General features: G+C 43.5%; 1 protein-coding gene across 9 annotated transcripts in view; it reads left to right on the plus strand.

The window, feature by feature from the left end:
* The window catches only part of IPO9 (importin 9), a 163,509-nt gene that overhangs the window by 36,037 nt on the left and 113,694 nt on the right, over positions 1-13,778 (plus strand). For 8 of the 9 annotated variants that reach the window (XR_005223189.2, XM_037884733.2, XM_037884732.2 and 5 more), the window contains 2 exons: positions 5,218-5,304; positions 7,284-7,485. Coding sequence is in view for 7 of the 9 variants with exons in the window: in XM_037884733.2 (XP_037740661.1) it covers positions 5,218-5,304; positions 7,284-7,485 (289 nt within the window). In the remaining 2 variants the exon portion in view is untranslated. The remainder of the gene's footprint in view (positions 1-5,217; positions 5,305-7,283; positions 7,486-13,778) is intronic. The other variant, XM_043533610.1, reaches the window with a different exon arrangement.

The raw sequence follows: 13,778 nt of genomic DNA on the forward strand, positions 1-13,778 counted from the left end.
CGTTGGGGAGGCAGCCGGAGATGGTACTCTTGCTGCCATTATGGACAGGAATTGCAAAAACTGTTCTCTGTTGAGCTCTATCCTCTTCCCTTAGCTGCTGTTCCTGTGCCAGGAACTGCTTTGCAAGTGCCTGCTCCCTCTCTGAAACCCTGTCCTCCACCTGGATGGCAAGACTCCCCCTTTCCTCCTTCCTGTCAGCATGCCATTGTTCCAGTCTTTCATCCCTCTTCTGCTGCTGCAGGACCTGCTGGTCTGTCCTGTCAAGAACATTGACCATAACTTCATCACAGAAATGCTTCATTTTGGAATGTCTGAGAAGTTATACTGGGCCAGGGATCGAGTTCCTGAAGAACAGTAGGCAGTATAGCTTGAGGGTCCTGAAAGAGGACAAGAAACAGAGTTATTGTCTAAATTAGTTCATTTTTTGTGGAAAAAAACTAGAAGCACAATTTTCTGTGAAATCTCCAGGACATAAAATGTAAGATTTCTAGAGTGAACTGATACATTGTGAAGAGCATGATTCAGTCCTCATACTGTTTCCGGATACAGCCTTGTTAATCTGTTACAGAAGTGCAGAGACAATGGTAAGTTAAAAATTATAACCTTTTTTCCTGGTTTCAGAGTAAAAGCCGTGTTAGTCTGTATTCGCAAAAAGGTAAGGAGTACTTGTGGCACCTTAGAGACTAACCAATTTGTTTGAGCATAAGCTTTCGTGAGCTACAGCTCACTTCATCGGATGCATACTGCGGAAGTGATTTCCGCAGTATGCATCCGATGAAGTGAGCTCGAGCTCACGAAAGCTTATGCTCAAACAAATTGGTTAGTCTCTAAGGTGCCACAAGTACTCCTTACCTTTTTTCCTGTTTCATAAAAATTTCATATCTAATTGCCATATGGTGGAGGATGTATAGCACCCTTGCTGCAAGAGGCTTTTTCTCTCATTTCAGGCCTTTCATATTTTGGAAGACGTAACCATTCTTGTGATGCCCTATTGGCAGAGGGGGATGTTATTCCAAACTGCTGAAGTATTTAAACATATAGTGACCAAACAGCACATTTGTGAGTGGAGTGGAATAGTTAGCTATACAGAGGGGCCTGGAAAATATGCCCTTCCCTGCAGTGTGACTAGCTATATGGAGTTCCTCCTTCACAAAATGTTTGCAGCTATCAGCATCCAGGATTGGGTCAGAATCCATGAAGGAATGAACATGATGCTGTTAGCTCACTCATGGCTTACCCTATTATTTCTGCACACAAACACTCTGAAATGTTCAGCTTTCCTACACCCCACACCTGGCATAGTTCTGGGAGAAAACTGACACCCCACTCATACTTTGGAGAAATGATTTTGTGACCCACGGACACTGTGGATTGCCTCTAACTGAAATGGACTAATTGGAAATAGAAGACTATTTCCCAAACATGTACACTGAGTTCACTGTTTACAGATGGCTCCATAGACCCAGGAGGAGTAATTACAGAATGGCAAATTTTTTATTACTGAAAGGAAAACAATGACCCTAGCAATCATCTTGTGACTTAACTGTTAAAATTATGTTTACAGCTGTTTATGAATGTTTGAAATGCCATGTTGCCATTTTGAACTCCACGTGGTGGGGGTATGCCAAGGCACTGTGATACAATCTGCCATTAAGGTGCCACAAGTACTCGTTTTCTTTTTGCGAATACAGACTAACACGGCTGCTACTCTGAAATCTGCCATTAGTGGCCACATGCTGGCCAATCATTTTTGGGGCTTATCATTTTTGCATTGCTTCTTACAGCAGATATCCTTTCCGTTACTGTAATAAACTGTAAATTTGAGTCATACATTTACTGGACTCGGTGGTGGCTTCTGTCTCCCCCTGGTTTTCTGTAAGCTCAGTGAGTAGGGGCCAAGCATTTGCTGTTGATCCTGATCCACAGCCTGCTCTTGGACTGGTTTCATTAAAAGAGTCACTCTGTGTTCCTCACTGAGAGCCTGCTGCTGGCTCTCATCAGATATTCAGGGCCCAACAGGGACCATCCTGGCTGACCAGGTTGTCATGAAGCACTGTTGGCTCTGTGCTTAGTACAGCATCCAGAACTCCATCAGTAGTCATAAAATGGGAACGTTGTTGACAAGTAGCTGAGGTGCAGTTCTTATCTCTGGTCTTCCGGTACTTGCTCTTCAGCATCTTAATGCGCTTGCTGCACTGGTCACCTGTCTGGAAAATCTGCAGAGGTGCCAGCTTTTTAGCTATCTACTAGTATACATGGGCATTCCTGGTGCTTTTCCTGAAATACACAATTTACTTGCCTTGCACCAGAGATTCACCAGAATTTGGCTGTGCTCCTGTAATCATGAAGCAGCTCACTTTGCAAAAGGCTTGATTGGTTTGCTCTCTTTTGCAAATCCAGGAGACTCTCTGATACTGTGCTTGGAGATTGGTGATTAGAAGAGAATGGGTTAATGCTGACCTGATCTGCTGCTGCTCACCAAGTGGGAGAATGGCTTCCATTTTAATAGAATGGATTGCAGATTGTTGGGATAGAGAGAACTAATGAAGTTGTTGCATGGAATTGTGGGATACTTCTCATGGACTCCGAGGACCTGAGGGAAGCTGGGTTGCGTCTATACTGCAAAGCAACAGGGCTCGGACCTTGTGTCCTGGCTTGACCCATGCTCTGACCCTCCAGCGCTGCAAGGTCCTAGGACCCTGGGTCTGAGCCCCCAGTTAGCACAATTGCAGTGTAGATGCAAGGGGGGGAGAGGAATTAGGCTTGAGCCAAGCTCAAGGACAGGCTTATGTTGCAGTGTAGACATACCCCATGTCATTCACTTTCCCTGTTGGTTTAACAAAGGCAGAGACTAGAGTGAAAGTCTGTCTAGTGTGATGCTTATCAACAAGTGTATTAAATTTTAGCAGCTTAACACAAAAACTGATTACATTTTTATCAATATCATCCTCTTACCTAAATTCTACTAGATACCTAATAGAACTGAAGTTGTGTTTTCCTGTTTTTGGTTTAATAAAAATCAGCAATGTCCTTTTAAAAAAAAAAAAATTGGAGGTGTGGCAAACACAAAGACTAAAAGGAAATTTGTGGGTAATATAACATGTCCTAGAAGCTTAGTTAAAAATACATCCTCTGGTTTGTATGTAGTGTAGTTGTAGCCATGTTGGTCCCAGGATATTAGAGAAGCAAGGTGGGTGAGGTAATACCTTTTATTGGACCAACTTCTGTTGATAAGAGAGAAGCTTTCAAGCCACAAAGAGGTGGTCTTCAGGTCTGGGAAAGGTACTCAGAGTGTCATAGCTAAATGCAAGGTGGAAGAGATTGCTTAGCATAAATAGTTAGCACGTACTATGAATTTAAGCTCCCAGGCTCATCTTTTGGAAGAGTTGTGCAGGTTTCCTATGAGGATGAAGCGTTACAAAAGGACCTCACAAAAGTGGGTGACTGGACAACAAAATGGCAGATGAAATTCAATGTTGATAAATGCAAAGTAATGCACACTGAAAAACGTAATCCCAACTATACATATAAAATGATGGGGTCTAAATTATCTGTTACCACTCAAGGAAGAGATCTTGGAGTTATTGTGGATAGTTCTCTGAAAACATCCACTCAGTGTGCAGCAGCAGTCAAAAGGGCGAACAGAATGTTGGGAATCCATAGGAAAGGGATAGATAAGACAGAACATATCATATTGCCTATATATAAATCCATGGTACACCCACATTTTGAATACTGCATGCAGATGTGGTTGCCCCATCTCAAAAAAGAATTATTGGAATTGGAAAAGGTACAGAAAAGGGCAACAAAAATGGTTAGGGGTTATGGAACAGCTTCTATATGAGGAAAGATAAATAAAACTGGGACATCTCAGCTTGGAAAAGAGATGACTAAGGGGGAGGGATATGATAGAGGTCTATAAAATCATGACTAGTATGGAGAAATTAAATAAGGAAGTGTTTATTCCTTCTCATAACACAAGAACTAGGGTCACCAAATTAAATTAATAGGCAGGAGTTTTAAAACAAACAAAAGGAAGTATTTCTTCACACAACGCACAGTCAACCTGTGGAACTCTTTGCCAGAGGATGTTGTGAAGACGAAGACCATAACAGAGTTCAAAAAAGAACTAGATAAATTCATGGAGGATAGGTCCATCAATGGCTATTGGCCAGGATGGGCAGGGATGGTGTCCCTAGCCTCTGTTTGCCAGAAGCTGGAAATGGGCGACAGGGAATGGATCCCTTGATGATTACCTGTTCTGTTCATTCCCTCTATGTCACCTGGCATTGGCCACTGTCGGAAGACAGGATATTGGGCTAGATGGACCTTTGGTCTGACCCAGTATGGCCGGTCTTATGACCAGATCTTTGTCTGACCAGTCAGTCCTTGAATTCATAACTCTGCTAGACACTAAAAATCATGGATTGAACAGACACTGGATTTATGGCTTATTGCAACCATCTTTAACCCACAAACCCTCTCATTTTGTCCTATGACTGCAGAGGTTTTAATAGGCCACTCTACCTTGAATGGTCCCTTAGAGTGTGTGCTAACTACTTATGTTAAACAGTCTGTTCCACTTTGCAATTAGCTGTGTCTTTCAGAGTACCTTTCCCAGACCTGAAGAAGAGCTCTCTGTGGCTTGTCTTTCTCACCAATAGAAGTTGGTTCAATAAAATATATTACCTCACCCACCTTGATCCTCTGGTTTGGACATTTCTTGGTAGTTAGTAACCCTCTGGGTAATAGCAAGTGCCAGACTTCTTTAATTATTGAACAATTATAATTTACAGCGTAGGAAGCCATCTGCTTCTTACCATCTCTCTTGTCTAGCTAGGTAGAAACCATGGGCCGTGAGAGACGACAACTTATTAGAGGTCTCTGGGAATGTAATACTGAGTTAGGCTTGGCATAGTTTTAATGAACCATTTAATATTGTACTTGTTTTGGTGATGAGCAGGTTCTGGGATGGGGGTGGGCTTAATAGGAAGCTGGCATCAAACATCTCTAGACTCTTTATAGCACTAGGCATGCTGTCAATGAACAATAACTACAGACTCCACTTGTCTCTGCAACAGAGTGTCCTGTTTCTTTCACAAGGAATTTCACATTTTGGCCAGCCCCATTTTTAGGGATGAGGCGGGATATTTGTATCAATTCTGAATGTAACCCATTCCTTTAGTTCTGCTTCATGTCCTTTGTTTCCTTTTACAGTTAGCATCTGTAATTTTGAAACAATATGTGGAGACTCACTGGTGTTCCCAGTCAGACAAGTTTAGGCATCCAGAGACCACAGAAAGGGTAAGATTCCTGTTTAATACTGTATTGGTTGCATGTTGCTTGTCTGCTGTAACTGACTTTTATCATTGTGGAAAGCTAAGGTTTCTGGTTGGCTTGTTTTGGGGTGGCGGTTGGTACTGATTTTATTAGAGCGAGTAATGCCACCTATTATTTAGGTTGTCTAACACTTCCTGTTATAAGACCTGGTTTTCAGTTGCTTATAATTTTCCCAAACTTTAACTCTTTGGGCTGATTTAAAAAACAACAACAACAAAAACTTCAGCTACATCCATTCAAGTGTTTCTGATAATGAGGCTGTGAAAAAATGTTTTTCAATGTTTAAATAATTCTGGTGACCTTTTCTCTGAGAAGCACTTAACTCTGCCATGCTTTTGACCTTCTAATTGAAATTTGGCAGAGGGGCAGGCTTTGTGTGCATTTTGCTGTTCCTTTGAAAGTCTGCCCAAAATTGGTAAAGTTACAGACATTTGAAAAATCTCAGTTTGCACATGCTTAGTAGAGGCTTCTTAGAGTTTAGCAGCTAAAATTGCCAAAGACTCGGTCCTCACTGAGCATGCCTGAGTCACTCACGCTGACCATACTGTGTATGTGCCATCTGCGCTCAGTGGCTCCAGTCCAGGGCTACACAGGTGAAGCTGGACATTCCATGTAATAGTTGCTCTGAGCTGGGGTGGAGTCAGGAGGGAGCTTCTCTTCTGTGCTCTCAGCAATTCTCCTGCTGGCATCCAGGCAGCATAGAGGATGAAGCCACCTGAATTCAAGTGCAGAGGGGACAAGAGCCAGACTGGGGGGAGAGTAAGGAGTAGATTGGGACAAGGTGTCTGGAGAGGCATGGAGCTAGTTGGCTTGGGGGACACCATACTGAGATCCGACAAGGAACTGGGTGCAGGGGGGAGAACTGGGATTGACTTAGCAGGAAGACTGGGAACGAGAGGTGGGGGAAGAGACTGACTCAGAAAGGCAACCCCCAGAGAGGAGATTGGGACTGGCTAGGCAAGAACACTGGGACTGTGCTGAAGAGCCAGGGGTGAGGGAAGAGATAGGAATGGAACAATGATGGGTTGGAGGGGGTGGGGAAGGGGACAAACTTGTGGGGAAGGAGGCAGAAGAGTCTGTTCCCACCAAAGCGCACTCCCCTCCAGAGACTGGAATAGAACCCACAATTTCTGAATCTTGCCATTCCTCTGCTGTTGACAAATATTTGTCGAACCTAGCGGTAAATTCTCATCTCCCTCTAGTGCTGACACATAGAGGATGACAGTCTACTACTGCTCTCAACTACTCACTTAGCTCAAGCAGCAGAGGTCTGTGCAGTGGATCTGAAGGTTCCAACCAGCTAATAAACCATGTGTGTCAATATGCTGCATGTGGGAGTTCTGTTTTGTAGTTTGCTTTGAAGAAAAAACAAGCACCCTAGGAGATAACATTCTTTTAACATTTTTTTTTTGGTTTAAGGTTGCAAAGTCAAGCACATCTAGATTGGGGCTCACTGGAAGGGAAATACTAATTGGAGAAATGAAAGGTGTTAGGAATTGGGTTAAATGTGAGCAGACATCCTGGGTATATTCACCACTAGATTTAGAACTCCTAGGAAAGGCTAGGGTCCTTTTTCATTTGGGATTACTTGGGGCTCTCATGCCTTTCCTTCCCTTTGAAGGATTTTATGAGATTAAAACTGTGTATAAAGTATAAACTAAACTTTAATTGCAGCTTTACTTTTGGGAAAGCTTTTATATTTGGGTGTGTTTTATATGGGAAGAGGAATACATTTCTGCATGTTGTGCTCTGTCTCCTTTATAAATTGAAAGGAATCCAAATGTGCATGTTTTGAAATCACACTCAGATACTTCCCTTAAACCTGATGCTAACAACAAAAGAATCTGCTATACATATCAGAATGTGATGAGAGCAGTTTGAAAACACTATATTGTTGTGTGTGATAAGTGATCTCTCTTGCTAAATATCATTATTCTCTGCAGGCAAAAGTTGCCATAAGGGAGCTGTTACCCAATGGCCTGAGAGAATCTATTAGTAAAGTGCGCTCAAGTGTTGCCTATGCAGTTTCAGCCATAGCCCACTGGGACTGGCCTGAGGCTTGGCCCCAGCTTTTCAATTTGTTGATGGAGATGCTGGTCAGTGGTGATCTGAATGCAGTGCATGGAGCCATGAGAGTACTTACAGGTATGTGTATATGCATGGCAAGACCTGAGCAGTTGTCCTGTTTTTTCCTTGACTTTGATGGTATTGTGCCACATTCCCACTTCGTGAGTGAAGTAAAGAAACTGGAGCAGAAGTGGGGTGCCTGTATGGTGCAGGAATTAAAGCCTCCAGCTCAGTCACTGCTAAGCTTCCTCCTCATTAAGGCATAGCAGGAGTTCTCAAACTTCATTGCACTGTGACCCCCTTCTTACAATAAAAATTACTACATGACCCTAGGAGGGAGGACCAAAGCCTGAGCCCTGCTGCCCTGGATGGAGAGGCCAGAGCCCGAGCCCTGCTGCCCTGGGCGGGGGAGGGGGAAAAGCCCAAGGGCTTCAGCCCCAGGCAGGGAGCTTATATCCTGAGCCTCTCCTCCCAAGCCTGAAGCTCTTGGGCTTGGCTTCGGCACCAGGCCCAGCAAGTCTAAGCCAGCCCTCGCAACCCCTTTAAAATGTGGTCCCAACCCACTTTGGGATCCTGACCCACAGTTTGAGAACTGCTGGCATAGAGGAAAGTATGCTGTGCTAATAGGATACAGCTAGGAAGGAACTTCCATTATATTTGAGATTTTTAAATTAAAGTTAGAAAAATGGAAATCCCTGCGCAAGTATGAATGTGGCCTTGTAATTTTCATTACTTTATAATGCTGGATCCATAACTTTATGCATTTAATGTAATCTAAATTGCAAAAGCTATTAATTCAGCATTAAGGTTGTACAGTGAAAAGCAGAGCTGGTAGGCACATACGCACTATTCCTGTTTTTCTTGCTATATGAATAATATATCCCAGATAAAAACTATGGTAAACTAGGTTAAGGTGGAGATATCAGTTTACACGTCAGTAATTTAAGGTTAAAAATATTTCAGCTATTACCAACTTAGGAAATTCAGCATTACCAACTTAGGAAAACAAGCATTACCAATTTACGAAATTTAGAGTTGTTTAACTTGAAAGAAATCCCTGCGGTGACACCAAGCAATAATGGCACAATTATGATCAGTGCATAATAGTGTTTGTAGTTCCAGATTACACTGATTCTTAAAACACTAATTTTTTCCCTTTTTTTTGCTCATGGTACTATTACAGGGCAAAGTTTGAGGTTGTTCATTTCCATACTTTAACATGTTTTGATTTCTTTGAGGTTAATTACAATATTCCTATAATATTTTTGACCTTAAATCACTGATACGTACACAACCTTAACTCCAGTTTAACAGAGTTATCTAGGAATTTATTTCTTTAAATGATTAAAGATGTCATACATGAATACTAAACAAGAAACCCAAAGATAGTGCTGAGATTTCTAATGACTTTAAGATAAGTAGTATGAACCTTAAATTTTCTTTTAAATCTGAGTGCCATATTCACCAGTACACTCTGGCTTTTTTCCCTTAAGGGGCAGCCAGAAAGTACTGGCCAGTTTTTCCTAGTTTCTGACCCCTGTAATTCTCTGGTGTATGCACACCCTAACTTCCCCCTCTCTATTTCTCCACATTTTCCCCAAATGTGCACACACCCCAGCTTTCCCTTTCTCCTGGCCCCAAGGGTTTCCCTGCCCATCACTCTGTTTCATTACTTGTAGAGTTGATCTAGTGGGAGGGGTAGTTTTAAAAACAATTTTGGGGTGATTGGTCATTTTTGCTGCTATTTTTCATAATTGAAAATTTTTTTGCAACAGGGGCTGCCAAATGTTCTTTTATGGAAATCTCTATAAAGAATTGTAATATCTGTCAATGCCTACCACTTCCCATTGCCCTCAAAACCAATGAAAACTGGTGGTTATAATGGAAACTATTTAGCAGCCTTAACTCCATTGGATACTGTTGGTGCTGGCTAGGATATTAAAATATTCATTATAGTGACTCATGCCTAGCACCATAGCATCTAGGTGCTTATTTACAAAATATAACAGCACAAATTATATAAATCCAGGGCTGGCTGATCATTGGTGCGAAGCCTCACCAGTAATGTCTTATCTGTCATGTGGCTAATCATTGCTGGGCGTAGTACCTCTTGCTGACACGGGGAGTATCTATGAGGCTGAAGCCGCTCCATCCTTTGGAAGTTGCTGTACATCTTTCTGTCATTGTGGGAGCTTTGGCCTTGCAGCAGAGGGAGAAGGGACAAGGCATGGAGTACAGGCTTCTGTGGGGTTATCTCCAGATAGAAACAGTATAGGGCTGTTTGCACATGCCCCTGCTGCCCCGGAACATCCATTTTCCACATGGAAAATATGAGCTACTTCAAAAGGGGATTTGGTGCAGAATGTTATCTGCAGCCTCAGCACTAATTTTGGATACCAACTGCTACTGTATTAAATAATGGGGAGCATTAATTAAAACTATTGTCAAAAATGTTAGCAGCTCACATGTTAGACGCGTAGTCTTTAAGGCCAGAAGGGACCATCATAGAATCATAGAATATCAGGGTTGGAAGGGACCTCAGGAGGTCATCTAGTCCAAACCCCTGCTCAAAGCAGGACCAATCCCCAATTAAATCATCTCAGCCAGGGCTTTGTCAAGCCTGACCTTAAAAACTTCTAAGAAAGGAGATTCCACCACCTCCCTAGGTAACACATTCCAGTGTTTAACCACCCTCCAAGTGAAAAAGTTCTTCCTAATATCCAACCTAAACCTCCCCCACTGCAACTTGAGACCATTACTCCTTGTCCTGTCCTCTTCTACCACTGAGAATAGTCTAGAACCATCCTCTCTGGAACCACCTCTCAGGTAGTTGAAAGCAGCTATCAAATCCCCCCTCATTCTTCTCTTCCGCAGACTAAACAATCCCAGTTCCCTCAGCCTCTCCTCATAAGTCATGTGTTCCAGACCCCTAATCATTTTTGTTGCCCTCTCCTGGATGTTTTCCAATTTTTCCACATCCTCCTTGTAGTGTGGGGCCCAAAACTGGACACAGTACTCCAGATGAGGCCTCACCAATGTCGAATAAAGGGGAACGATCACGTCCCTCGATCTGCTCGCTATGCCCCTATTTATACATCCCAAAATGCCATTGGCCTTCTTGGCAACAAGGGCACACTGCTGACTCATATCCAGCTTCTCGTCCACTGTAACCCCTAGGTCCTTTTCCGCAGAACTGCTGCCTAGCCATTCAGTCCCTAGTCTGTAGCTGTGCATTGGGTTCTTCCGTCCTAAGTGCAGGACCCTGCACTTATCCCTACTGAACCTCATCAGATTTCTTTTGGCCCAATCCTCCAATTTGTTTAGGTCCCTCTGTATCCTATCCCTGCCCGCCAGCGTATCTTCCACTCCTCCCAGTTTAGTATCATCCGCAAATTTGCTGAGAGTGCAATCCACACCATCCTCCAGATCATTTATGAAGATATTGAACAAAACCGGCCCCAGGACCGACCCTTGGGGCACTCTACTTGCTACCGGCTGCCAACTAGACATGGAGCCATTGATCACTACCCGTTGAGCCCGATAATCTAGCCAACTTTCTACCCACCTTATAGTGCATTCATCCAGCCCATACTACTTTAACTTGCTGACAAGAATACTGTGGGAGACAGTGTCAAAAGCTTTGCTAAAGTCAAGAAACAATACATCCACTGCTTTCCCTTCATCCACAGAACCAGTAATCTCATCATAGAAGGCGATTAGATTAGTCAGGCATGACTTGCCCTTGGTGAATCCATGCTGACTGTTCCTGATCACTTTCCTCTCCTCTAAGTGCTTCAGGATTGATTCCTTGAGGACCTGCTCCATGATTTTTCCGGGGACTGAGGTGAGGCTGACTGGCCTGTAGTTCCCAGGATCCTCCTTCTTCCCTTTTTTAAAGATTGGCACTACATTAGCCTTTTTCCAGTCATCTGGGACTTCCCCCGTTCGCCACGAGTTTTCAAAGATAATGGCCAATGGCTCTGCAATCACATCCGCCAATTCCTTTAGCACTCTCGGATGCAACTCGTCCGGCCCCATGGACTTGTGCACGTCCAGCTTTTCTAAATAGTCCCTAACCACCTCTTTCTCCACAGAGGGCTGGCCATCTACTCCCCATGTTGTGATGCCCAGCGCAGCAGTCTGAGATCTGTCCTTGTTAGTGAAGACAGAGGCAAAAAAATCATTGAGCACGTTAGCTTTTTCCACATCCTCTGTCACTAGGTTGCCTCCCTCATTCAGTAAGGGGCCCACACTTTCCTTGGCTTTCTTCTTGTTACCAACGTACCTGAAGAACCCCTTCTTGTTACTCTTGACATCTCTTGCTAGCTGCAGCTCCAGGTGCGATTTGGCCCTCCTGATTTCATTCCTACATGCCCGAGCAATATTTTTATACTCTTCCCTGGTCATATGTCTAACCTTCCACTTCTTATAAGCTTCTTTTTTATGTTTAAGATCCGCTAGGATTTCACCGTTAAGCCAAGCTGGTCGCCTGCCATATTTACTATTCTTTCGACTCATTGGGATGGTTTGTCCCTGTAACCTCAACAGGGATTCCTTGAAATACAGCCAGCTCTCCTGGACTCCTTTCCCCTTCATGTTAGTCCCCCAGGGGATCCTACCCATCCGTTCCCTGAGGGAGTCGAAGTCTGCTTTCCTGAAGTCCAGGGTCCGTATCCTGCTGCTTACCTTTCTTCCCTGCATCAGGATCCTGAACTCAACCAACTCATGGTCCCTGCCTCCCAGATTCCCGTCCACTTTTGCTTCCCCCACTAATTCTTCCCTGTTTGTGAGCAGCAGGTCAAGAAAAGCTCCCCCCCAGTTGGCTCATCTAGCACTTGCACCAGGAAATTGTCCCCTACGCTTTCCAAAAACTTCCTGGATTGTCTATGCACCGCTGTATTGCTCTCCCAGCAGATATCAGGAAAATTAGTCACCCATGAGAACCAGGGCGTGCGATCTAGTAGCTTCTGCGAGTTGCTGGAAGAAAGCCTCATCCACCTCATCCCCCTGGTCCGGTGGTCTATAGCAGACTCCCACCACTACATCACTCTTGTTGCTCACACTTCTAAACTTAATCCAGAGACACTCAGGTTTTTCTGCATGATCATCTAGTCTGACCCACCTGCACATCGCAGGCCATAGAACCTCACCCACCCCCTCCTTTAATAGGCCCATAACTTCTGGCTTAGTTACTGAAGTCCTCAAATCTTGATTTAAAGACCTCAAGATACAGAGAATCCATGATTTACTCCAGTTCAAACCAGCAAGTGACTCGTGCCCCACACTACAGAGGAAGGTGAAAAACTTGGGTTACTGCCAATCTGACTTGGGGGGAAATCACTTTTCAACCCCAAATATGGCTATTAGTTAGACCCTGAACATGTGGGTGAGACCCACCAATTAGATACCTGAGAGAGAATTCTATGTAGTAAGTCTGAGCCCTCCCCATCTAGTGTCCCGTCTCTGGTCATTGGAGATATTGCTTAGTGGCAGTCGCCATATGCCACTCTAGGCAACCTCATCATACCATTTCCTCCATAAACGTATCAAGTTCAGTCTTAAAACAGGTTTGGTTTTTACCCCCACTGCTTCCATTGGAAGGCTATTCCAGAACTTCACTCCTCTGGTGGTTAGAAACTGTTGCCTAATTTCATGTCTAAATTTCTGCCAAGGTCATTAATGAAAATGTTAACTAAGATTGGTCCCAAGACTGATCCTTGAGGAACTCCATTAATAAACTTCCTCCAGCCTGACCATTCAGCATGACCAGTTTTATTCTCCCCTTTAACAAGTTCCTTTGCCATCTTTTGATTCTCATATTAATCCCCATCTTCTTCAAGTTAACTAACTTCCCATGTGGAACTGTATCAAATGCTTTAGTGAAATCCAGGCAGATTGCATGTACTGCATTTACTTTGTCTAGAAAATCAGTTATCTCAAAGAAAGAGATGGGGTTGGTCTGGCACAATCTACCTTTTGTAAAACCATGCTGTATTTTATCCCCATTACCGTTTACCTCTGTATTCTTAAGTACTCCTTCAAAATTTGTTCTAAGATCTTCGATACAATTGAGGTCACACTAATGGGGCTGTAGTTTCCTAAATCACATTTTTTTTTCTTCCTTTCTCTAATGAAGGTACTGTAGTTGCAGTTCTCCTGTCATAGGGTACGACCCCCCACATTTATGGATTCATAAAAGATACTTCCTATTGGGATTGCAATTTCATGTGCCAGCCCCTTTAATATTCTTGGGTGGAGATTATCCAGGCTTCCCAATTTAGTCCCATTCATAGAATCATAGAATGTCAGGGTTGGAAGGGACCTCAGGAGGTCATTTAAGGACCTCAAAGCAGGACCAATCCCCAACTAAG

The sequence above is a fragment of the Chelonia mydas genome, chromosome 21 (assembly GCF_015237465.2).
Source record: "Chelonia mydas isolate rCheMyd1 chromosome 21, rCheMyd1.pri.v2, whole genome shotgun sequence".
Classification (NCBI taxonomy): domain Eukaryota; kingdom Metazoa; phylum Chordata; order Testudines; family Cheloniidae; genus Chelonia; species Chelonia mydas.